This window comes from Daucus carota, chromosome 4, assembly GCF_001625215.2.
Source record: "Daucus carota subsp. sativus chromosome 4, DH1 v3.0, whole genome shotgun sequence".
NCBI classification, from domain to species: Eukaryota; Viridiplantae; Streptophyta; class Magnoliopsida; order Apiales; family Apiaceae; genus Daucus; species Daucus carota.
In genome coordinates, this window is record NC_030384.2 from 45,009,613 (window position 1) to 45,031,162 (window position 21,550).

General features: G+C 36.0%; 5 protein-coding genes across 7 annotated transcripts; all 5 read left to right on the plus strand.

Moving 5' to 3' along the window:
• The first annotated feature begins 1,075 nt into the window (after positions 1 to 1,075).
• On the plus strand, positions 1,076 to 7,971 carry LOC108218641 (alpha-L-arabinofuranosidase 1). 2 transcript variants are annotated; one of them, XM_017391675.2, is made up of 18 exons: positions 1,076 to 1,406; positions 1,925 to 2,139; positions 2,629 to 2,683; positions 3,254 to 3,465; positions 3,810 to 3,931; positions 4,017 to 4,164; positions 4,271 to 4,340; positions 4,475 to 4,620; positions 4,715 to 4,760; positions 4,859 to 4,911; positions 5,276 to 5,420; positions 5,653 to 5,771; positions 5,910 to 5,981; positions 6,096 to 6,199; positions 6,874 to 6,930; positions 7,026 to 7,224; positions 7,471 to 7,617; positions 7,739 to 7,971. In XM_017391675.2, exons 2-18 carry the CDS (start codon positions 1,960 to 1,962, stop codon positions 7,889 to 7,891), a joined length of 2,028 nt encoding a protein of 675 aa, XP_017247164.1. In that variant the 5' UTR covers positions 1,076 to 1,406; positions 1,925 to 1,959; the 3' UTR covers positions 7,892 to 7,971. The 2 variants fall into 2 exon arrangements, with proteins under 2 accessions (XP_017247164.1, XP_063947598.1); XM_064091528.1 differs by lacking the exon at positions 1,076 to 1,406 and adding an exon at positions 1,576 to 1,835.
• Positions 7,972 to 8,239: 268 nt separating this feature from the next.
• Positions 8,240 to 10,306, plus strand: LOC108218643 (upstream activation factor subunit UAF30). Its single transcript, XM_017391677.2, has 3 exons — positions 8,240 to 8,401; positions 8,833 to 9,182; positions 9,870 to 10,306. Exons 1-3 carry the CDS (start codon positions 8,338 to 8,340, stop codon positions 10,179 to 10,181), a joined length of 726 nt encoding a protein of 241 aa, XP_017247166.1. The 5' UTR covers positions 8,240 to 8,337; the 3' UTR covers positions 10,182 to 10,306.
• A 603-nt stretch (positions 10,307 to 10,909) lies between these two features.
• LOC108218642 (uncharacterized) lies at positions 10,910 to 12,108 on the plus strand. The gene is made up of 3 exons (XM_017391676.2): positions 10,910 to 11,386; positions 11,464 to 11,611; positions 11,752 to 12,108. Exons 1-3 carry the CDS (start codon positions 11,015 to 11,017, stop codon positions 11,994 to 11,996), a joined length of 765 nt encoding a protein of 254 aa, XP_017247165.1. The 5' UTR covers positions 10,910 to 11,014; the 3' UTR covers positions 11,997 to 12,108.
• Positions 12,109 to 12,656: 548 nt separating this feature from the next.
• Positions 12,657 to 16,817, plus strand: LOC108216336 (protein PLANT CADMIUM RESISTANCE 10). 2 transcript variants are annotated; one of them, XM_017389076.2, is made up of 4 exons: positions 12,657 to 12,786; positions 13,102 to 13,334; positions 14,732 to 14,958; positions 16,416 to 16,817. In XM_017389076.2, exons 2-4 carry the CDS (start codon positions 13,163 to 13,165, stop codon positions 16,584 to 16,586), a joined length of 570 nt encoding a protein of 189 aa, XP_017244565.1. In that variant the 5' UTR covers positions 12,657 to 12,786; positions 13,102 to 13,162; the 3' UTR covers positions 16,587 to 16,817. The 2 variants fall into 2 exon arrangements, with proteins under 2 accessions (XP_017244565.1, XP_063948765.1); XM_064092695.1 differs by lacking the exon at positions 12,657 to 12,786 and having other exon boundaries at positions 13,137 to 13,393; positions 14,732 to 14,945.
• Positions 16,818 to 17,670: 853 nt separating this feature from the next.
• LOC108217445 (uncharacterized) lies at positions 17,671 to 21,523 on the plus strand. Its single transcript, XM_017390276.2, has 2 exons — positions 17,671 to 19,761; positions 20,241 to 21,523. Exons 1-2 carry the CDS (start codon positions 17,671 to 17,673, stop codon positions 20,820 to 20,822), a joined length of 2,673 nt encoding a protein of 890 aa, XP_017245765.1. The 3' UTR covers positions 20,823 to 21,523.
• The last annotated feature ends 27 nt before the right edge of the window (positions 21,524 to 21,550 follow it).

Below are 21,550 nucleotides of genomic sequence, written 5' to 3' on the forward strand. Positions count from 1 at the left end.
CGCCCCAAATTTGGATCATTTGGTGATCCAAATTTGGATCTATGGTTGGAGTTGGCCTAAATAGTAAGTTTTTTCCATCATTACACCCACTATCTTCCCCTACTATCTCATATTTAACAATAAAAACTACTATTACACCCACTACTTTCCTCCACTATCTCAAATCTATTATTAAATATTGATAGGTCCCACCACTTTACCCACTTTTCATATAACTTTACTCATTTTTTATACATTGTCTTGGTCTGTGTGTCCCCTGAAATGTAAATAATTAAGGGGGACGGAGGGAGTATATTTATTCAGTTTTTTATTAGATTGAACATAAATAGCTAAAAAAATGTACAAAAAACGTGTGAAAAGATAAAATAAATCGATAAATTGCCAAATATTTTTAACATTTATATCTTAAAATGTGGATGAAAATATTTGGTGATTATTTTTTATATTATTAGATATGCTATTATAAAAGAATTCTGAAATGTAAGAAATTAATAATGAAAATTTTAACAGAACTAGATGACATAATTAACATATAAACATTATATATATATATATATATATATATTTATACATATAATATGACTTCTAAATTTTAATGTTATTTTTAAAGTCTAGATAAGGATTTCGTGATCGAGATATAATATACAATAATTTTTTTTTCAAGTATCACATTACTTTATTTTGAATACGTGTTAACAATCAATTATCATGTTATAACAGAGCGTAATAATATCATAAATTATTTTGAATATGAAAATTAACTGAAGACGAATATAATTATATTCGTAAAATCAAGTTGCTGTATAGAAAAAAAATCTAAAATGAGCATGTGTGTCATATATCATATCATATCGAAGATCAATAATTTATTTAACAAATATGAATGACTTATATTAAGACATATCATAATGTATCATAATGTTGAGTGAGGTAGAAATGGATGATCGTTCAATAGTTACACAGACGTGGATAGATAGAAATGAGGATGAGTATCTTCAAAAATAAAGAAAGAAATAAAATTAACACTAGTGGGCTCCACATTACATGTTGACACATTCAAGGAACAAATCCGCAGTTCCTAAAACCCCTCAATGCAAGTGCAAGAAGCAGCATACGTGAAAGCAAAGTATATATGTGAAAAAACACACACACAAACATCAACAACAATAACACAGAGACGAGTCATCATCTTCTTCTTACAGTAACACTTTGTAGTTTACACAACTGCCCCCATCACTCCATTACATCATCACCTATATATAGAGCCCATATTCCACCGCTTTTAAACATGCCCTTCTGACCCCTTCTCTGTATATTCATATTTCTTATCATTATCTTTATTTATCTCTCTCAGAGACACACATACTAAATTGGGGTTTTGGAGAGTTGGCTACTTGGTTTCTGAGGTAATTTCTTGATAACAGAACTTGGGTTTATCTGTGTGTTTGGATTCTTTACTTTTATTATTGATTGCTATTCTGTTTCTGAGATTTTGGGTTTTTATGGCATTTTTGTACTTTGTTTTTGTCTTGTTCTATGGAGTTTCTTATGATACTATCATGTGAGTCTGTGACCGGGTGAGGTAATTTTTAAAAAGTCTCTCTCTCTCTCTCTCTCTCCTCTCCCTCTTCCCCTCTCTCCCTCCCGCCCTCCCTCCCTCCCTCCCTCTCTCTCTCTCTCTCTCCCCTCCACTCTCTCAAACACACACACACACGGAGACAGAAAATTGTATATCTTAATATGATATATTTCTTGTAACTTATTGTTTGGCATCAAACTCAACTGGTCCAACTTGGTAAAACTATATCATCGTCTCCATAATTCTGATGATTTAGGTGGTTGTTTTCTGTTCTTGCTTTACTACTTTTCTGATAGTTGATCATAGTGGAACTCAAATGACCTTGATTCTTTTTGCCTATATAAGCCTGTGCTGCCACTGAATGCTGTGAGGAGGAAGAAATGGGTTCCAGCAGCGGCTCCTCTTTCACCGTTCTACTTTGCACTCTTATTGGATTGTGCGCTTTGAATCAATGTTGCGGGGTTGGCTTAGAGGCAAACGTGACTGCACAATTATTTGTAAATGCTTCTAAGGTATCTGCGAGGCAGATACCACAAAGTCTCTTTGGTGTATTCTTTGAGGTACTTTTTTTACACACTAACAAGTTCTCCTATCCCCTGCATTTTATTTTGTTGTTCAAGAGGTTCCTAAAGATATCGTATTTCTGGGTACCATTAATCAGATGTCCTCTTATATATACATATTCGTCAACATGCTCTTGTCATTCCATCCTTATAAGACCTCTGTTAGGATGCATCATTGTAAACCAGATAGCTACCCACCCAATATTTATTGCAGTTATTAAGGTTAGATCTTATCCTATAAATGGATTATTAAAATTGTTATTAATATGATCCTTTCAAGGCCTCTTGCTAACACCTTAAGATTGTGTGTGGGCTGGTTACTCTTAGCGAAGAAGGCTTTTGGCTTTTTGTATGGAATTGCTACCTTTTTTTTCGTATATGCACTACTAAATGGAATATATATGTTTCTACGTAATTGTGCTTTCACATGTTGGCCTTCCACAGTGTTAGTTTTTGAAAATGGCATTCCCCTGTTTTTTCTTGCAGGAGATCAATCATGCTGGGGAGGGCGGCCTGTGGGCAGAGCTTGTAAGCAATAGAGGTATCACCAGATTCTCTTGACCAAATTCAAATTTATCAAACGCACTGCATCTTACGGCTGTTTCTCTGGTTACTTATTGGTTTCAAAATTATCTTGTGTGAGGAAGCATTACACAATTTGATTAAGTTAGTTGCTTAAAGGTGTCTATCCTTGACAACAAAAATATATTCCCTGAATCAGGTTTGATTCGCTATCACCAAATATAAAGCCAAACTACATATTTTTTTGTGAATGATCATGTTGAGGAACCCCAACATTAATACCATACCTCCTAGTAAATCCTGTTTGGACAAACATCATAGCAGGCAGATAACTTTAATAATGAACTACACATTACATGTATCTATATGGTCAGGTTCACATTTTTGCACAATTATTTGTTCTATGCTTTAGTATTATCACATATTATGCAGCTCTTTCTCATTTTCCCATTAATGTCCTGGAGAAATCATTAGCAGTTAAAGTTAAAATTTATTTCAGACTTCAGAAATATACTTCCAGTACTTCGTATATCTATACATATTGTGATTAATTTAAAGTTGGATCATACTAATAGAATCTGGATCACAGGTTTTGAAGCTGGGGGCCAAAACATCCCCTCAAATATTGATCCTTGGTCTAAAATTGGGGATGATTCATCTGTTATTCTATCAACAGATCGCTCATCATGTTTTGATCGTAATAAAATTGCACTTCATATGGAGGTACTTTGTGACAGCGAAGGTCCTAAAATCTGTCCTACTGGTGGAGTTGGTATATATAATCCAGGATTCTGGGGGATGGTAATTCCTTAATCTTGACAGTGAGTTTTGTTTGGCATATTAGTAAACGTCAATGGGGTATCTTGAGTCCCTTCTGTCTTTGGAAATATGGGTTAAACCATGTCTTACTTATTTCAATCGAGCCTTTCGTATACTGGTTTTATTTTCAATTGTTATATGAGCAGAACCATCTTTTTGAGACATGTTAATGAATTCTTAACTGATTCCAAGTATGCATCGTACTACATTTAGCAAGGACCAACCTTTGATTCTTTGTGATGTGTTCTTACAAGTCACTGCAATTTTTCTATGTGAACTGACTAAATTCTTTGCCATTCTAAATTTCTGACCCTTTTATCATGCAGAATATTGAAGAAGGGAAGAACTATAAACTGGTTCTGCATGTCCGTTCCTTGAATGCAATTAATGTATCTGCATCTCTAACCGACTCAACTGGATCACAGACACTGGCTTCAGCTAAAATTTTGTGCGTACATAATCATTTCAAATGGTTTTGCATATCCAAGAATGATATAAACTCTAGCATAGGACTAAGTTGCTATTTTTTGCAGAGCTTCTGATGTCTCAAATTGGACAAAGTTGGAGGTATTATTAGAAGCAAAAGCAACGAATCATAATTCAAGATTGCAGTTGACAACCACCCAGAAAGGAGTTATATGGTTTGATCAAGTGTCATTAATGCCATTGGACACATACAAGGTATGTGATCATTTAAATAAATACCATCCAATTAATGGTCACAGAAAGTTATATCACACTAAAAGGCCTTATATAATAATATTTGACAACCCTTTTTTCTGCACAGGGACATGGTTTCCGAAATGATCTTTTCAAAATGGTAGCAGACATGAAACCAGGTTTTATCAGATTTCCAGGTGATTATACATTTTACATGATCTGCCTTTTCATGTTTTCTTTGACATTTCCTTGCCGTTTCGTGTTTTCTGTAGAATGTAATGCGAGCATTTGCATATAGACTGTGTATAAATTTCAATTTGCATTCCTTCAGGTGGTTGTTTCGTGGAAGGTGAATGGTTAAGAAATGCTTTTCGCTGGAAAGATACTGTAGGTCCATGGGCAGAGAGGCCTGGACACTTTGGTGATGTTTGGAACTATTGGACTGATGATGGACTTGGGCACTTGGAGTTCTTTCAGGTTCCATCATATTACCTTTGGTTAATGCCTAATGTTAGTTGGTTGAAAAATATATTCGCCTGGGGTCAATTTTTATAATATATATTTTTTGTAGCTGGCTGAAGACTTGGGTGCTGAACCAATATGGGTATTTAACAATGGTAGTTTGCATATTCTTTCACCATTAAAAAAGTATATCTTAATGTGTAAACTGTGTTTGTATTTCTCCTTCATTTATGGTGCCTTTATCAATCCACAGGAATTAGCCATCAGGACGAAGTTGAGACATCCAACATTTCACCTTTTATTCAAGTAAGTCTCCTGCCTCTGCCTGATCCATCCAAGTTCCAGCAAACTTTAACTAGATGCTTTATTGCTTTATACTTCAGTAAATTAGTGCGATCCATAAAGGATGTGGACTTACAACTTCATACAGACTCCGTGTAATTAGTCTGATTTACAATAGTTGACTACAGTCCTTGTCCTAATCTTTAATTAAGGTGGTATGATTAAACTATCTTGTATTAGTATCATGTTTCTGTTTTATACATCTTTGACCACATAGACAGAAAATAAACTTATCATTATAGTAATCGAGTTAGAACTATTGAAACAACTCAATATTTTGCAAACTTTAATTAGTCCTTGTGGTGGTAATGACAACATATGTTGTCAGGAAATACTTGATGGTCTTGAGTTTGCTAAAGGTGATGCGAGTACAACCTGGGGTTCTGTCCGAGCTGCAATGGGACATCCAGCACCTTTTGACTTGAAATATGTTGCTATCGGAAATGAGGACTGTGGCAAGAAGTACTACCGTGGTATGCTTTTTGTTTCATGCATTGCATTTTTTTTGAACTTTTGACTTAAAGATTATTATAACGTTGACATTTTGTGTACGCCTTTTTTCCCCATATTATGTTGAATGGTATCCTAGCAGTAAAAATCTGAATGGTGAAACTTAGCAATTCAATCCACAGAAAACATATTTTTTACAAATGGGATGCAAGATATATATGTGTGATCGAGGGGTTTTCTTTATCTTCTTGTCAGGAAATTACCTCAAGTTTTACAATGCCATTAAACTAGCTTATCCCGACATTAAAATGATCTCCAACTGTGACGGATCTTCTACGAAATTGGATCATCCAGCTGATATGTATGATTATCATGTGAGATTTTTACCTCGCAATAGTTTCCTATGTTTACTACATTGATAGTGCCATCATATTGAGCCACTGGTATGTTGACCCACTTGTTGAATGTATGTTTAATAACACTAATATGTTCCTGTTGGATCCTGTGATCAGATTTATAGTGATGCAAACAATGTGTTTTCACGGGCTAATGCTTTTGATCATTCATCACGGAGCGGCCCAAAGGTAATAATGCATACGTGTTTATGATTTGCAGTTGGGTGCCTATGTTGCTTGCTTTCTAAATTCTGTGTCATAAAACTTTGCATCTGAAGCATCTTTGTCAATATATGATTGCAGGCATTTGTGAGTGAGTATGCTGTGACCGGAAAAGATGCTGGACAAGGAAGTTTGTTGGCATCACTGGCAGAAGCTGGATTCCTTATTGGGATTGAGAAGAACAGGTTTTTGGATACCAACTTCATTCTGTGCTTTGCAATTTTATATGATAAAATTTATTATAATATAACCCTCCTTAATGCTTAACATTATAAGAGTTCTGGAAATAGTAACACATATAGTTTCTTTTTCTGTGTACTTTCCAAAACTTGGGAATTGGAATATATAGATTAAATTAAGATGCTAATATAACTTAAAATTTCATATAGTCTCCCGGAAAAGTGAGCTGCTTATATGTTAAACTAATACATGGCCTGGATATATCTACACATATAATCAACTCAACCAATTCGGACTATGTCTCATGCAAGCTGCCTGCCGAACACGAGTTTTTAAGCAGACACATTTAAATAAAAAAAACAATAATAAAAAACTCAGAGGCGCTATTAGAAAAACTCAAAGGTGCCCACCTTAGTGTATCCCATACCATGACGAGGAGTGATTTTCTGATCCTGGTTTATTTCTTCATACCGAAGCTAACTAATCATGTCATCTGACGAATCTTTTTGATATGACCTTCAAGAGGATTAAATTTGTTAAGCTGATTACATTCATATTATATTCTTTCCTGATACTTGGATCTTCAGTTTGCAGCACCATTGTAGATTCTTAAATCTTGAATTTCAATAAGCTTTAGTTTTTTTTACTGAGTATTTCGGTACTGGGTCTGCCATTGCAGTGATGTTGTTGAAATGGCAAGCTATGCTCCCCTGTTTGTCAATGTCAATGATAGGAGGTACACTTTGCTTCTTGTTCAGCAAAAACATATTATGTATCAAGTAATATAGTTAAGTTTCATGGTCATTCTAATAATTAAAGTATTTTATGAAGGTGGAATCCGGATGCTATCGTCTTTAATTCCGCACAAGCCTATGGAACTCCTAGTTACTGGATGCAACATTTTTTTAAAGAGTCAAATGGCGCAACCCTTCTAAATTCGACACTCCGATCTGATTCATCAGCTTCACTCATAGCTTCTGCAATCATCTGGAAAAACACGGAGGATGACAAACACTACTTAAGATTAAAGGTATTTGCATTTTACATTTTGTCAGTACCCTTCTGCAAACATTCCATGTTGATTGAGATCAGACCTGATCATCTAAAATTTTCATTTTTCATTAATATCATGACAGAGCAATCTGACTTTAGTCCAGGTTGTTTGTTGTATCGGTCTTTGTAAATAACAGACCTAAGAATCCGGAGCTGACAAAAGTTTTTGATATTACATCTGCTTATAATGCCTTACTATCAACTCCACTTTGTTCTTTTCCAGCTTGTGAACTTTGGAAACAGTCCAGTGAACCTAAAGATTTCAGTCCAGGGGCTCGATCTAAATTCAAAGTCAGCAGCTAGTTCTAAAAAGACTGTACTCACCTCTACTAATTTGATGGACGAGAATTCATTTGCTCAACCAAATAAGGTTCCTAAAAGTCCTTTCATATCGTATATTCATATTGCTAATCACCATTACACACAGTTAACATTATCAGTTAAATATGTAATCTGTGAAGTGTAATTCTTTTAAATTTCTATTTGCTCAGGTGGCACCTGTAAAACTAGACCTGGAGAATGCAGACAGGAACATGGATGTTGTTCTCTCCCCACATTCATTTACCTCAATTGATTTGTTAACGGCATCTACTATATCTCCATGGACCGAAGGAGATGATTCTTTCTACAGATCATCAATATAAGAATATACATTACTGTAACTGTTCTTCGCTGTAACTATTTATTTATGCTCCAATATCAATAAAGTAAATTAATCATATTCCGCGAAAAATCTTGTTCATCAGGCTTCACATCACACAATTTGTTCGAAAATCACAATTTCAAATTTTAAGCAACACTGAACCAAAAGATCTATTGTAAAATAATTCTTAGAATTCTAATTAAGCATTATATTATACCATGTTACCATGTAGGCATGTCTTTTAGCAGGACTTAAAGAGTTAAAGTATTCAACAGAGGGCAGTAAAGTCAAAATAACAAACTATACCTCATATTTTACAACATCTTGTTAACTCCGGGTATGTTTCAGCAAAAGGTCAACAACACTAGAAAGTGAAACACTCAAAAATCAAAGAGAATAAATTAAACAAGTTCATCTCTTGAGTGTGCAAAATTGAAAGAGAGCGAAATGTGCAGCAAAGTTTCTTCGATCTCTACGTCGTCGTTGTACTCCTCGACTCGTTCCGTTCCCTGTATGAGCACATTTACTATCTCTTTCACTTGTTTATTTATCCGTTTATATATTTATTAATTTACGTATTCCGACTCGAGACAAATTAAAATCCGACAATTCAAGAACTAATATTCCGTATTTCTTTAACGGTCGGCTGTACATGTCGAGAATTATAGTATTATATTTTTTGAATAATCGATCACACTCGCGCACCCGTCTTGTTTTGTATACATCGACGCAATTGAGAGTGTTTGAGGCAACCAATACCATTATGATTTCTCAAGTGTGTTTTGGATGAGAACATCTTTTGATTACTTTGGCATTATGTCAAGCACCTTGTCTGCGTTTTAATTGTTACCCGATGATTTTCACTTGGTGTATTGGCTCGTTCCGCATAATTATACTTGTGCTTAATCTTGATATATATTTGGATTGTGTGTCCTATGTTAGCTTCCAGGCTGGGGAAGAAGTTTGTCTTTTTGAACCCGAGATTTGGCGGATTGAGGCTTAAGGCGCTTGATGTGGTCGAAAGACGGAACTGTGTAATCGGCAAGGCATCCAGTGATGATGACAGTGCCGGTCCCTATGTATTGTCTGAGAGTGAAGATGACGGTGCTGAGGACCTTGCTTTGGATTCCAAGCTTCAGTTGAAGCTTGAACGGAACATGAGGATGAAGTTTTCAAAAAAGATCAGGATGCGAAGGAAAAAACTTGGGAGGAAGCGTTTGTTGAGGAAAAAGAGCACACCTTCAAAGCTGAAGAAGGAAATGCAAGATTCTGTACCTCAAATTACCTCGCAGGTTTAGTGCTGATTCATTTACTTCATTTGGCAGTTTCAAATCTGGTTTTTTCTGTACTGCTCCACCCTGATAGTAACCAAATTCTTTAGTACAAGTGAATTGATGGTATAAACAAAAAACTGTGTTTGTAATATTGAACGAAAAAGTTAATTGACTATATATATGATCACTGTTTGCAATTAGTCTGTAAATTCCGAGTGTTAATCACATGCTGAAGGAAGTGGTAGTTAAAGTTTAGATTCTGATCAGTTGTAATCTTTGAGGGTTTCCTAAGAGCATCTTCCAATATTGCTGGAGTTTAGTTTTACTCACTTTTAAATGCTCAACTGTCAGTTTTAAGCTCACTATCATTTTTTTGTATATTCTTCTTTCACTTAAGATGATTTGCATCTCACATTATAATAGTTTACCTGGAATGCAGATAATCTGTTACTCAGTGTAGCAATTAACCAAATGCACCATTTTTTACAAACTGCGGTATATGTTTAGGTTTACAGATTTAGCAAGAACGCAATATATTGAAACTGCACACTTACCTTTAAAGAGCTTTCTTCTTTGATCTCACTTTTACAAACCAAAAAGCTCATATCGGCTATCTTTTTCGGATTCTTTCCCCTCTATTGAATAATCAGCTAGATGACTCATTAAATCTTCACCGGCCTTAAGTGCTTTTCATTTATTTCTCAGGCTTCTTGTGCCAACTTGGGTGGAGTTGTTGCTGCTGATATGCCAGGGCCAGAGACAAAGAAGAGGGAGCTTAGGGGTATAACGAAGCCACGCCCAGTCTCTCCAGAAATGCAAGCTCTCGTTCATGTCCCAGAGATTGCTCGAACCCAAGTCATTAAGTTCATCTGGACTTACATCAAGGAGAATAACCTACAGGACCCTGAAAACAAGAAGATAATTATTTGTGATGAGAAGCTGAAGAAGATTTTTAAAGGGAATGAGCGTGTCGGTTTCCTTGAGATCGCTGGACTAATTAGTCCTCACTTTCTTTGAGTGACAACTATTGGCAGGGTATATAAACCCCTTCTTTTGTAAATGGGGTTCTTCTAGTTGACATAGTAATGCTAACATGTGAAAGTCAATATTACTATACTCCCTGACGGTGCACCAATTTTCAAACCTGCAAATTTTTGGTTTTAGGGCAGTTTGATTGCTTATGATATTGGTGTAAACCTCTTGATGTTGTTTTTGTGTGGTGACTGCAACCTCTGGTGTATCTATCAATTGAAACGGCATTACACCCAACTACTGATCTCACCGCACAAGCATGTTTCTTTGAAAAGGTCAGCTTGAATTGGATGGTTCCTTTTTCTGTCATTGTGGGGTTGAAATTGTTACCAAGATCGGTCTTGCTGTATTCGTCTGTGTATGTCTTATCCTTCGGAATTTTGAAGAAGAAATCATTGGCATGTTATGCACACAGTTTGCTAATGCAGAAGGGTATTTGTGAATACTCATTATCTGGCTGTGAACTAAGGATTTCTAAGGTTTATGATGATTGGATCAAGTAGGCACACTCCACCTTTGAATTATCTGTATTTACTCAAAACATGTTTGGTGGCCTTGACTCAACCCCTTGGATAAGACTTCCCTACCAGAGAACACACTTTAGTACTTAGCATGAATGTGTTTAACAGATTTTATTAATTTTTACCAGTTCTCACAATTTAGATAATCTTTCTTTAATACCGATATATTATATATAATTGGTTAAACTTATAGTAAACAGAGGCGCTCAACTAAAAGGAAGTTATAAATTTCTTCTGGTTAAATAGTGAATAGTCCTGTAACACAGAATTTCTAATTCAACGTCCACCACAGAAAGTATGTCAATAACCAGGCCACCATGGCTGCTTAGTTCCCCTCTCTTATTCCTCGCTGCAACTTTTTCTTCTTCTCGTGTGACTTTAAGTAGTTGTCCTCCTTTAAACTACTTGTTATCTTCTCTGTCTACTCAAAATCCAGTCAGGCAAAGTCACAGAACAGCATCATATCGATACTCCTCTTACGGTGAAGACGAAGAGGATGATGCCTTGAGTTGCAGCTTCGATGAAGCTGTACTGCTGTTCAACGAACGGGACTACTACAAGTGCCATGATGTTCTGGAATCTCTTTGGAACAAATCCCAAGACCCGGTTCGTACACTTGTTCATGGAATCCTACAGTGTGCCGTAGGCTTCCATCACCTCTTCAACCAGGTAATTGACTCAATTTATATCCATTTTACACCATACTTTCAATTCATTCGTGCTTATCTTAGTACGGATGTCAGCAGAATCATAAAGGAGCAATGATGGAGTTGGGCGAGGGAGTGTGCAAGCTGCGGAAGATGAATTTGGACAGCGGACCATTTCATGAGTTTGAGCAGGAGATTTCTGCTGTTCTTGAATTCATTTATCAGACTCAGCTAGAGTTTGCTGCTTGTAAGTTCATTTCCCCCCACATGCTCCTTATAAGCTATTTAGTACGACGAGCAGTTTATTATCTGAGTTTTAAACTTTTAGACACGTTGTTACCAGAGGAGATGATATTAATAAAGCCAAAGTGGATTTGGTGTGTTCAGGTATAGAGGATTATTGTCTGGCGATGGATCAATCGGAGCAATCGTATAAACTTCTGGGAGGATATGGTGCTAGGCAGCGTATGTACAGTTTGGACTTGGAAACTGACAACAAAGTGGCTTTTATTGTATTCTGTCCTGAAGGAGTTGAGTCTTACAGTGCTGTGGCCTCCTCTGATCGACCAAGAATTAAACTCCCAAACCTTCTTGCGACTCAACAACAACTCATGGACCTGGATTACAGTTAATATTTTCTGGATTGTATATACACTTAAGTAGTGTTGCATTTCTCCTGTTTGCAGTTTCTGTTGTGGTCTTGTGGATAATAATATAATATAGATGATGAGTGAGTTATTTCTACGTGGTTGGCAAGTGTTTATATTGTGGTCACGGAATTTGACACATATTTCAAGTCTCTTGTGAAACATAGTTTGCTCTATTTAAATTTTTATTTTATGTATAAAATTTCAATATTTAAAATGTTAATAAAACAAGAATTTTCTAAAAGAAATATGAATTTGTACATCTTAAAATGCGTTTCAAGCAGTTAAAATCAGTGTATAAAAATCAGAGAGACAGAAAGAAGTAGATATTAATTCATGGGTGTATTTTAATCAATAATATTATTTAACGTATATTTTTCAATTATTTGACTTTTCGAATTTGAAATCGAGCACACCATAATTTACTAACATAAAAATTAATAACTTTGTTGAGAAATTAATAATCATATATCATATATTTAGTGAATAATTCTATTTGCATTTGTAAGTATATTGCCGTGTCATCTGAATCAACCGACATTTACTATCTAGGAATTGAAAGTAAATATTTTTCAGATTTTTTTAAAAAATTAAGATTCACCGCATATAGAAAACACACAAAAAGAGATCTGACAAAAAGAAACGAAAGAAACGAAAAGAAGGAACGTTAGTTTTATTTATTTATTTACTTCGCTGACACTCTAGCTAAAACTGTTTGCAGTCGAAGCCGGACATAACTTTCTTTTCCCGGCGCCAATTATCATCCCAGCTCTAGGTAATCTCTCTCTCTCTCTCTCTCTCTCTCTCTCTCTCTCTCTCTCTCTCTCTCTCTCCCTGTGATATCCTCAAATTTTAATTATCAAATTCAATCCCCCTAGATCTTTGCACATCTACTGCCTTATCTGCGTGTATCTAATTACACTACACAATTTGTTGCGAGCTTAGATTTGTAGCCCAATTTATTGTCGAAGAAATAAACAAATTAAAAAAAAAAATCGATATGTGGAATCTTCGATTGACTCCGTTGTTATCTGCAATTGTAAACAGTAGCACTATGTTTTGCCTAATGTGTTATGTTTGGCTGTTATAGAATGCTGTTTTGGTGATAATAGCGAAGCTGGGAAGTCTGAGTATTAGAAATCTCGCGGAGGATGAGGAGCCAAAGCAGTTACATGCCGCCTCCTTATGTTCCATTGGACCAGTCAGATCCCGCAGTAGACATTACTCCGAGCAATGATGGGGGTTCTCTTCAAGATCGCATGAGTAATGTACCAGTACAGTGGTCTTCCGGAATCTGTGCTTGTTGCGATGATATGCAGAGCTGTACGCTACTTTCTGTCTTGTGACCTTGATTTATCAGAAGGAAATATTTTTGTTGAAAGGTGCATTTTGAGTGGTGTATAGAACTAGATAAACACAGATTCTTTCATATAAATTGTCTGCAGCTTTTTGGTATCGACTGATGATGTTATTGTGTGCTAATTGGAGATTTTCTTCTTAAAACTTTGTCTTAACTTCCAGAATTACCTTCATCATATCAGCCGACTTGCAGAGAGATCAATAAATTTGTAGAACGGGATCGGTTTAACACATGCAAATCCCTTTTATTTTAGGAAAATTTTATTGCAATTTAGGCTCACAGTTCTTCAAACAATATCTTTATCTGTGTAAATATGTAGTAAGTCCAGATCACAGAAGCTGTAGTCCATTTACTTGCTCTATCCTTCACACACACATATGATTTCATGGAACTTTGTTTATGGTTAGATGAAAAATGTAGTGCTTAAGATAGTGGTGGATTCTAATTAGGACTGGAGATGATGAGTCGGGATAAATAATGATAGACAGAGCAACATTTTTTCATATGAAATCAAAGCAAACATACCCGGTACGTCCCACTCATAAGTAGGGTCTAAAAGACCTTATTCCCTTGTTTTTTCAAGCAAGTTAACTGCTAATTACATGTGAGTGAAGATTCAGAGAGAAGTTTGACATATATATGCTCAATAGCTCATATGCTTAATGAAAATCAAGGAAACACATGCACTTATGTCTACAGTGAGAGTGCATTTGCTCCAAACATATTATAAACCTGAGAATGGCGCACTTACTGTTACTGCAATATATCTTGATAAGCCAAAGGTTTCGTATTGTTGCAACATGTCTAGCAAGCATAATAATTGTATGGAGATATTAACAGGGGCTGTATCATAGTATAAACTTTTATTTAGTTGTATTGTTAAATTAGTGGGCATATGGAAACTCTTTTAGAGTTGAGTGCTTTTTTAGAAAGGAGTTAGAAACATGAGAAAGATTTAATGGTTTCATGAGTAACTTGGCCGGACAATGAAATTACTTTAGCAACAATCTGGACATGAGTAAATAAGTAACAGATCTGCTAATTTGCATCTTAACCCAATTCTATTATAACAAGGCCTGTTGATGTCACTTTTGCTACCTGTCTAACAATGGTCATTTGTTGTTTGAATTTCCATTTTCTTGAAATTTTTGAACTGCAAGTATTATAAGTTCCTTTGTATTGGTTGCAGATGCAGATTCTATTAGTTTTCTGTTTCTTGGTTCCAAATTGTTACCGTTACCCGCGTTCTTATTATTTTCTCTTAAAATGTTATACTTCTGTATGATTATAAGTGTTCATTGTAGATAAGTAACGGAGATGAAGTTTGTTGCTAATATTTTTTTTTTCCATTTCTTATTAGGTTGTGTAGGCCTTGTCTGCCCTTGCTTTCTATTTGGAAAGAATGCAGAGTTTTTGGGATCTGGAGCTGCAACAGGATCATGCATGACCCATCTTATTTTGTGGTCACTGGTCAACACTGTTTTCTGCCTGTTAACCGAGGGAATTCTATTGGGTTTACCTGGCTGTTTCATTGCATGTTACGCTTGTGGCTATCGCAGGGAGCTGCGAACCAGGTATAACTTGCAGGTATGCCATTTTTTTCCTTTTTCCGTGAATGCTTCTGTTAGGTCAAAGAGATATCTTAGCGTGAGGGTGCTCCCATCCCTTTGTATATGTAAAGTCTTGTGTTTCTATTCTCTTGTATATTGCTGTATGGTCCAACAAAAATTGCATGTTATATTTAGTGGTTAAATTGAAAACAGTTAGTACTTGTTTTCATTTACAAATAGTTACACTTACATGTGAACATCCAAGTACGCTGACATGATAAAGTGTATAGAGTTCTTTTTTCTTAAATAAAGATGCACCTAAAAGTACTTTTAATCATTTTAGGCTTTTAGCAAGTCATAAAGTTTAGGATATGAACATAAATTAGTACAAAATTTATAAGTTTTTTTCACTATTAATGTTTTATTGTCATGTCAGTTGTTTCAAATACCAAATATACTCAAATAGATTTACCATTTTTAAAGGATGAATTTAAGTGCTCCAAATATTTAACTAATGACAACATTAAAAACCTAAAAACATCCTACTTCTCTTTGAATAATGGTTTCTTCAGACTCTATTTTTTGATAAATACTTCTTGTTATACAAACCAATTGTTTTACTTTGTTTTTAAGCATGTGATTTTGGTCCCTCCTGGATTCCTTTCACGTCTCCTCCATTGTAACGGAGTTCAGGTCATGTGCTTAATTACTGGACTATAGTTATTGGCTATTTGACCTCCTTAGCATCTTCTTTTTAAAAGCTTAGTTTCTTTTACAATTGAAGTGCTTGAAACCCCTAAAAAGGCTTAAACAATCCGCACCTTTTGCTTAATTAATTTTACGCAAGCTTAAGAATTTTCATGTCCATTCGAGGGATGATAATATAAGTAGATGATTATCACTTTTTGATATGGTGGTGAGAATACGCCATTGGGAATTAATAGATAGTAATTGGAGTTATGGATCTGTGATAAATATGGATCTGAAAGATGGTAATACTAATATGACCTTGAATAACCCCTTAAATGATTTTAAAATTTTCAAGTTTTTTGCACAGGCTTGAATAGTTTGATTCCGAAGGTGCACAATAGAACATACTATTGTAATTTTTTCGCCCTTCTGCATATCTCTTGTACTGTGCCTTATCTGCTCAGCTTTGAGAAACTTTAATTTGGATTTAAAAAAAAAATTGGTATAGCATACTTGATATTTGCACTGATATACGGTGGTAAAGTTACTTGCCCATTTCTTTTATGTGCTGGTCACATAAATTATAGTAATGTTTGTTGGAATTTCTTACTTTGATATAGCATCAATTAAAATATTTAATGTATTTTTATCTTTGCTTCCTATTGGTTAGAGTATGGCACTTATGTCAGCATCATTTGTTGTCAATATTATAGGGATCGACTCCTTTATAAGATCTGGATTCTGGAGTAACTTTCTGATCCTTGTTGGATAATACAACACCTTTCTTTCTTTTTTCTATTGCAGGAAGCACCATGTGGAGACTTTGTAACTCACTTTTTTTGCCATCTGTGTGCCTTGTGTCAAGAATACAGAGAAATTCGAGAAAGATCTGGCAGTTCTTACTCCCCTGATCTATCTCTGGTGGAAGTCACAGCTCCGCAAGTCCAGACAATGGAACCGGCATCTACAGCTTAGTGTTCATACATATATCATCCTCTTACTGGCAGATCTAAGCATAACTTCATGATAAAATGAAACTGTTTTACTTCATATGGCAACAGACAAGCTATTAGAGAGAGATCTGAAATTTGACTTTGTTTATACAAGTCATTAGAAATATTATATTTTGTAACCAGTACTGCTTCTGAGCACCTTATGTAACTATTATACCAATATTGAACATTAATATGAATTGTTACCTTGCAATTTGAGTATCATTTATGCATCTCATCCAACAATATGATTACAAGTAACAGTGAATATTTTAATATAATCACAATTAATTGTAAAGTAATATTTAGTACAAAATTATCTACTAAAATATATGCATTATTAAAAATCTATAGGAATCAGCATCAGTTTTTGGCCAGGTTCCATCTTAAAAGCCAGGATGCACCCAAGTGTCCCAAATGTTAGAAAAAATATATAACAACATTTCATTAATTATTTAAATAATAAACAACATAACCCAAAGTTTTTATTATATTTGAAACATCAAGATCATCAAGAAACTGAAACGAGAGAGGAAACTAGGGCACGAGATTTTCTTCTTTCATTCATCTCTACAATTGATATTCATGTTGTTGTGAAACAGAGAAACACATTGTGAATAGTAAGCCATTGATCATTGAAACAGAGAAACACATTGTGTATGTATAGTTGAGATTTGTAAGCATTTGTTTTGTTTGCATGGCATAGAATTGCATTGCTTCAACGTGCATTGCTTGTTATGAAACATCACATCCTGCAAATACATATTAGAGCCAGAGATAAAGGCATCCTTTTTGGATAGAGAGAAATGAAGGGTCATAAAGGTGTGATCTTTTGTATCAAAGCATGTCTTAGATCAGTTTGCAGGCATCCATTCCTCATGGGAATGGTGTGTTGGATGATTTTTCTGTACAAATATTTTCCGTTTTTTTTCTCTTTTTTGGTTTCGGCTTCCCCTGTTTTTGGAGCCACTGCTGTTGTTCTTGGAACTTTTTTGAGTTATGGGAAACCAAATAGACCCGTAGTCGATAAAAAAGATAGATGGAGTACTGAGAATGTTTTTTCTGAAATGGGGGTTCAGAGAGATGGTAATGTAGTTAAGAAAGATGAGAACTTTGGTAATGTAGTTAAGAAAGATGAGAACTTTGGCAATGTAGTTAATAAAGATGAGAACTTTGGTAATGTAGGGACGTTTCCGGAGATTAGAAGAGGTGTAGTTGAGAAGTTGGATGGAGAAGCAAGTTCGACTGCTAATTTATTTAGTGATGCTGGTAGAGATGATAATCTGTGTCGTGAAAATGCAGTTTTAGCTGATGAGAAGTCTAGAGAGATTAAAACTGAAAAGCAGGGAAGTGATGTAGAGAGAAAGTTGCCTGATAAGGTCTTTGAGAAGAATAATGAATTGACTGACCTGAAAGAAGGTAAGAGTGAAAGCCTGGGAATCCAAGAATCGCGTGAGGAGAGCCCTGATCAACCGCAGAATAAGTCCTCTGAGAAACTTGATGGGAATAGCCCTACAGGTCTAAATTTGAAGCAAGAGGATGAAGAGGAGGATGATGATGAAGATAAAAATATATCGGATTCAGGGTCTGAAAGAACATTGTCTGACAGAACTGTGAGTATCTCTCCTGGCAATTCAATGGCAGAGATCAGTCCCACTGATGAGCTCCACCCGCTTTTAGATGAAGATGCTCCTTTACCTACTCATATGTCCCCTGAAGTATCTGATGCCACTTCGGAAATTTCCTCAAATACAATTAGTGAAAGCAGTTATGACATAGATACAGATATGGAAACCCACGGAGGAGGAGAGTTGGAAATTACAGACCTTGAGGAAGATTATGCAGATAATGATGATGACGATGTCAAATCTGCGGTTAGCTGGACAGATGATGATCATAAGAATGTGATTAATCTGGGGAGTTCTGATCTGGAAAGAAACCAACGTCTAGAGAATCTGATTGCAACTAGAAGTTTACGGAAAAGCATGAAGATGATGGCAGAAAGGGACTTGATAGACTTGGATGGTATGGTTCGTCCTCTCAATGTTGCACACATATCAACAGCAAGGCACAATCCCTTTAATCTTCCTGCTGATCTTAATTCGAACATGCCTGAATCTGCACCATCCATAATGGCACGACGGAGAAGTCCTTTTGAACTTTCTTATGATCCAGGTGAAGAAAAGCATCATCTGTTGGGTGATGATTGTGAACATGTTGTCACTCTTCAACCAAAAGATCCCCCCTTGTTGCGGAGAAATGAAACTTTCAGTGCTGGCATATCATTACATGGGACTCCCAGACATGATTACAACCTCAGACAAGGTTACATCCACCATAGAAAATTGAGCACGCTGAGTGAATCCAAAGAGAGTTCTGAACCTGAAACAGAGTCACTTGGCTCAGTTGAAGAGTTGGAAGATAAAGTACCTGTTGAAGAAGATGATTCTCAAGAACCAGTGGTGACCACTATCGCAGAGCATCCTTCTGAAGATGTTGGCCATGGAAGCGAGTCTTCTGAAGATGAAGATACAGTTAATTCAACTGAAGCTGACAAGAAAGATGCCACAGCTGATGATATTAAAGTCAATTTCGGAGATGTTGAGAATTCTCAAGAAAAAGTGTCAAGATTGTCTGTTGCAGATACCCATATGGAAGGTGATACAAGTGAAGCTAATGAAGTAGTAACACCAGATGATAATAGCTCAACATCATTGCCTGAAGAACATGGAAATGAGTTTAATGAAAAAGAAGGTGAACAATTATCACATTTTAAGCCAACTATGGAAAGCTCAGATGCCGAAAGCTCCAGTCAGTCAGTGAATGGCACTCCCCATAAAGGTCCTGTTTATGATTCAAGCCCCAATGCACACAATTCTTCCTCCTCTCTATTTTCTGACCATCAGGTGGACATAGTTGAAACCAACTCGCCACCAGTTTCAGTTGAGCATAAAATTTCCGCTACTGACAATGAATCTGATCTCAGCAATCAGATCACTGAGAAAGATACTCCTGCTTCTGAAACCGATGAGAAGTTGATTTCTGCACATCATCAATCTCCTTCTGAAAATAATACTTCGATACAATCAGATAAAGAGCTGCCTCTGCCAGATCAATCTGTGGTTGAACGCTCTCCAGTAAAACATGAAATATTGCAGGTAAGCAATAAGCTTGTATATAATTCATTTTTTATGGATCAATCATGCAAGTAGACCAATTCTCGTTTTAGTTTGTGTAGTGCACTTAAACTAATCAACTGATTAATCTAAGTATATGAACTCTTCACATAACTAATCCGTCCCTGGAGAAACGGGAGGGAGATGGAAATGGTAGCCAATACTAGAGGAAGGGAAGGAGTCGCAAAGATTGAAGTGTATAGTGTTTGAATCACCAAATAAAGTTTAAGAATGGAAGTGTTTTCAGATTATATAGTTGCAGAATATTTTGTGGAAACTGTGTCTGATTTTTGATCAATTACTTCTCATGGTACAGATTTTAAGTTGGGGTGTTGTAGCTGTTTGTTATTATATATACTATTTTACTTGTTTGAAATTGAAAACTCCTTGATGTCATTGGTAGGCCTAATGGTTTAGTCAAGAGTATCAATTTTATATGTTTTAAGGTTGTTTTTTTTCAGGATTCTGGGAATGCCTCAGAAGTACAAGAACCTGTTGAAGAAGCGCAACATGGCAAACCTACAACCTCCGACGCTGCATCTAGGCAGTCTGAGATTTCAGAAAGAGAAGCAACTTCAGATCGACCACGTTCAGAGGATAACATACCATCTGTTGGAAATTCTGATACTATATTAATTAGTGAAAAAACTGACTCCGGACCTGCTGAGTCAGAAGAAGTGCCAAGTCGAGATGCAGGAGAGAAGATTCCTGACATGTCTGTTCAGTCGGGAACTGTCAAAGATAGAGAACCCCGTCATGGGGAAGATAAACATGCAGACGACGGATCTGGTGAGTCAGAGATATCCCCTCAAACAACTCTTGATAAGTCACCAAATGAAACTAAGGATGATTCTTCTGAACATGAACTGCGACAAAAAAGTTCAGAGCCAGACAAGACTGGCTCGGAGTCATCAAGGTCAATTAAAGACGATCACTCAGAACAACAAGATGAAGAAGCGTCTAATAAAAGAGAACCTCCTGAGTCCAACATCGATGGCCCAAAGGAACCACCACAGCCAAAACCATGGTGGAATCGCTTTTGAAATGCATGATGGCGAAACAACTGAATGAAATTTACAGCATCAGGATATATAATTTGGAAATGGCGAACGGGGTTTATATTGAAGGGCAGATTCTCTGTAGCCGAGCTCCAAGTCGTAGCAGCCCCGATCATCTGGTTCAGACAGAGAATGAAAATGAAACATGAGAAGAATTCATCCCTCCTTGAAAAGAGAAGCATTCGGGTTTCTTATGATTCTTTCAAGATTGGAAGTTGTAACCTTTCTGCCAGAGTTACCATATTTAGGTTAAACCCTTTTCGAATCTGTATATCATACTTCCGAATGTAAACAGATACCGACAGAGATCGTTGTTTCGAAAAAAAGTGCAGATCTTTGTTACACACCCCCTGATATCTTGTCAATCTGCTGGACTTTCTTTATTTATTTATTTATTTTGCTAATTGATAACACACGCACTCTCGACCTCCCGCAAAGGGGTACAAGAGCTCAACCACCGCATGCAACGGGGATAAGAAGTAGAGTTGTTTGTTCCAGTGTCATATATGTACCTTAATAGTTTTCATGGAATTCTGGTAAATCTAGGAAGTTTATCTGCAGCTGTGCAGCGTTTCAGGTGAAATATTTGTTCTGGAATGAGCTTTTTTTCTATTCAAGAAGGCAACGCATGTGTATCTGTGAGGAATGAACTAACTAAAAGCTTGATCTTTAATACATGCTCATATGTCAGCTTTTTAAGAATAAACTTTCTA

Excerpts from the sequence above, each read along its gene's own strand:
- LOC108216336 (XM_017389076.2), top strand. The coding sequence starts at position 13,163 with ATGAGGAGCCAAAGCAGTTACATGCCGCCTCCTTATGTTCCATTGGAC. Across the intron at positions 13,335-14,731 it reads TTGCGATGATATGCAGAGCT|GTTGTGTAGGCCTTGTCTGC; the intron begins GTACGCTACTTT and ends ATTTCTTATTAG. Across the intron at positions 14,959-16,415 it reads GAACCAGGTATAACTTGCAG|GAAGCACCATGTGGAGACTT; the intron begins GTATGCCATTTT and ends TTTCTATTGCAG.
- LOC108218643 (XM_017391677.2), top strand. The coding sequence starts at position 8,338 with ATGTGCAGCAAAGTTTCTTCGATCTCTACGTCGTCGTTGTACTCCTCG. Across the intron at positions 8,402-8,832 it reads CTCGACTCGTTCCGTTCCCT|CTTCCAGGCTGGGGAAGAAG; the intron begins GTATGAGCACAT and ends GTCCTATGTTAG. Across the intron at positions 9,183-9,869 it reads TACCTCAAATTACCTCGCAG|GCTTCTTGTGCCAACTTGGG; the intron begins GTTTAGTGCTGA and ends TTTATTTCTCAG.
- LOC108218642 (XM_017391676.2), top strand. The coding sequence starts at position 11,015 with ATGTCAATAACCAGGCCACCATGGCTGCTTAGTTCCCCTCTCTTATTC. Across the intron at positions 11,387-11,463 it reads TCCATCACCTCTTCAACCAG|AATCATAAAGGAGCAATGAT; the intron begins GTAATTGACTCA and ends GGATGTCAGCAG. Across the intron at positions 11,612-11,751 it reads TCAGCTAGAGTTTGCTGCTT|GTATAGAGGATTATTGTCTG; the intron begins GTAAGTTCATTT and ends TGGTGTGTTCAG.
- LOC108218641 (XM_017391675.2), top strand. The coding sequence starts at position 1,960 with ATGGGTTCCAGCAGCGGCTCCTCTTTCACCGTTCTACTTTGCACTCTT. Across the intron at positions 4,341-4,474 it reads AGGTTTTATCAGATTTCCAG|GTGGTTGTTTCGTGGAAGGT; the intron begins GTGATTATACAT and ends GCATTCCTTCAG. Across the intron at positions 5,772-5,909 it reads CTGATATGTATGATTATCAT|ATTTATAGTGATGCAAACAA; the intron begins GTGAGATTTTTA and ends TCCTGTGATCAG.
- LOC108217445 (XM_017390276.2), top strand. The coding sequence starts at position 17,671 with ATGGGGGTTCAGAGAGATGGTAATGTAGTTAAGAAAGATGAGAACTTT. Across the intron at positions 19,762-20,240 it reads TAAAACATGAAATATTGCAG|GATTCTGGGAATGCCTCAGA; the intron begins GTAAGCAATAAG and ends GTTTTTTTTCAG.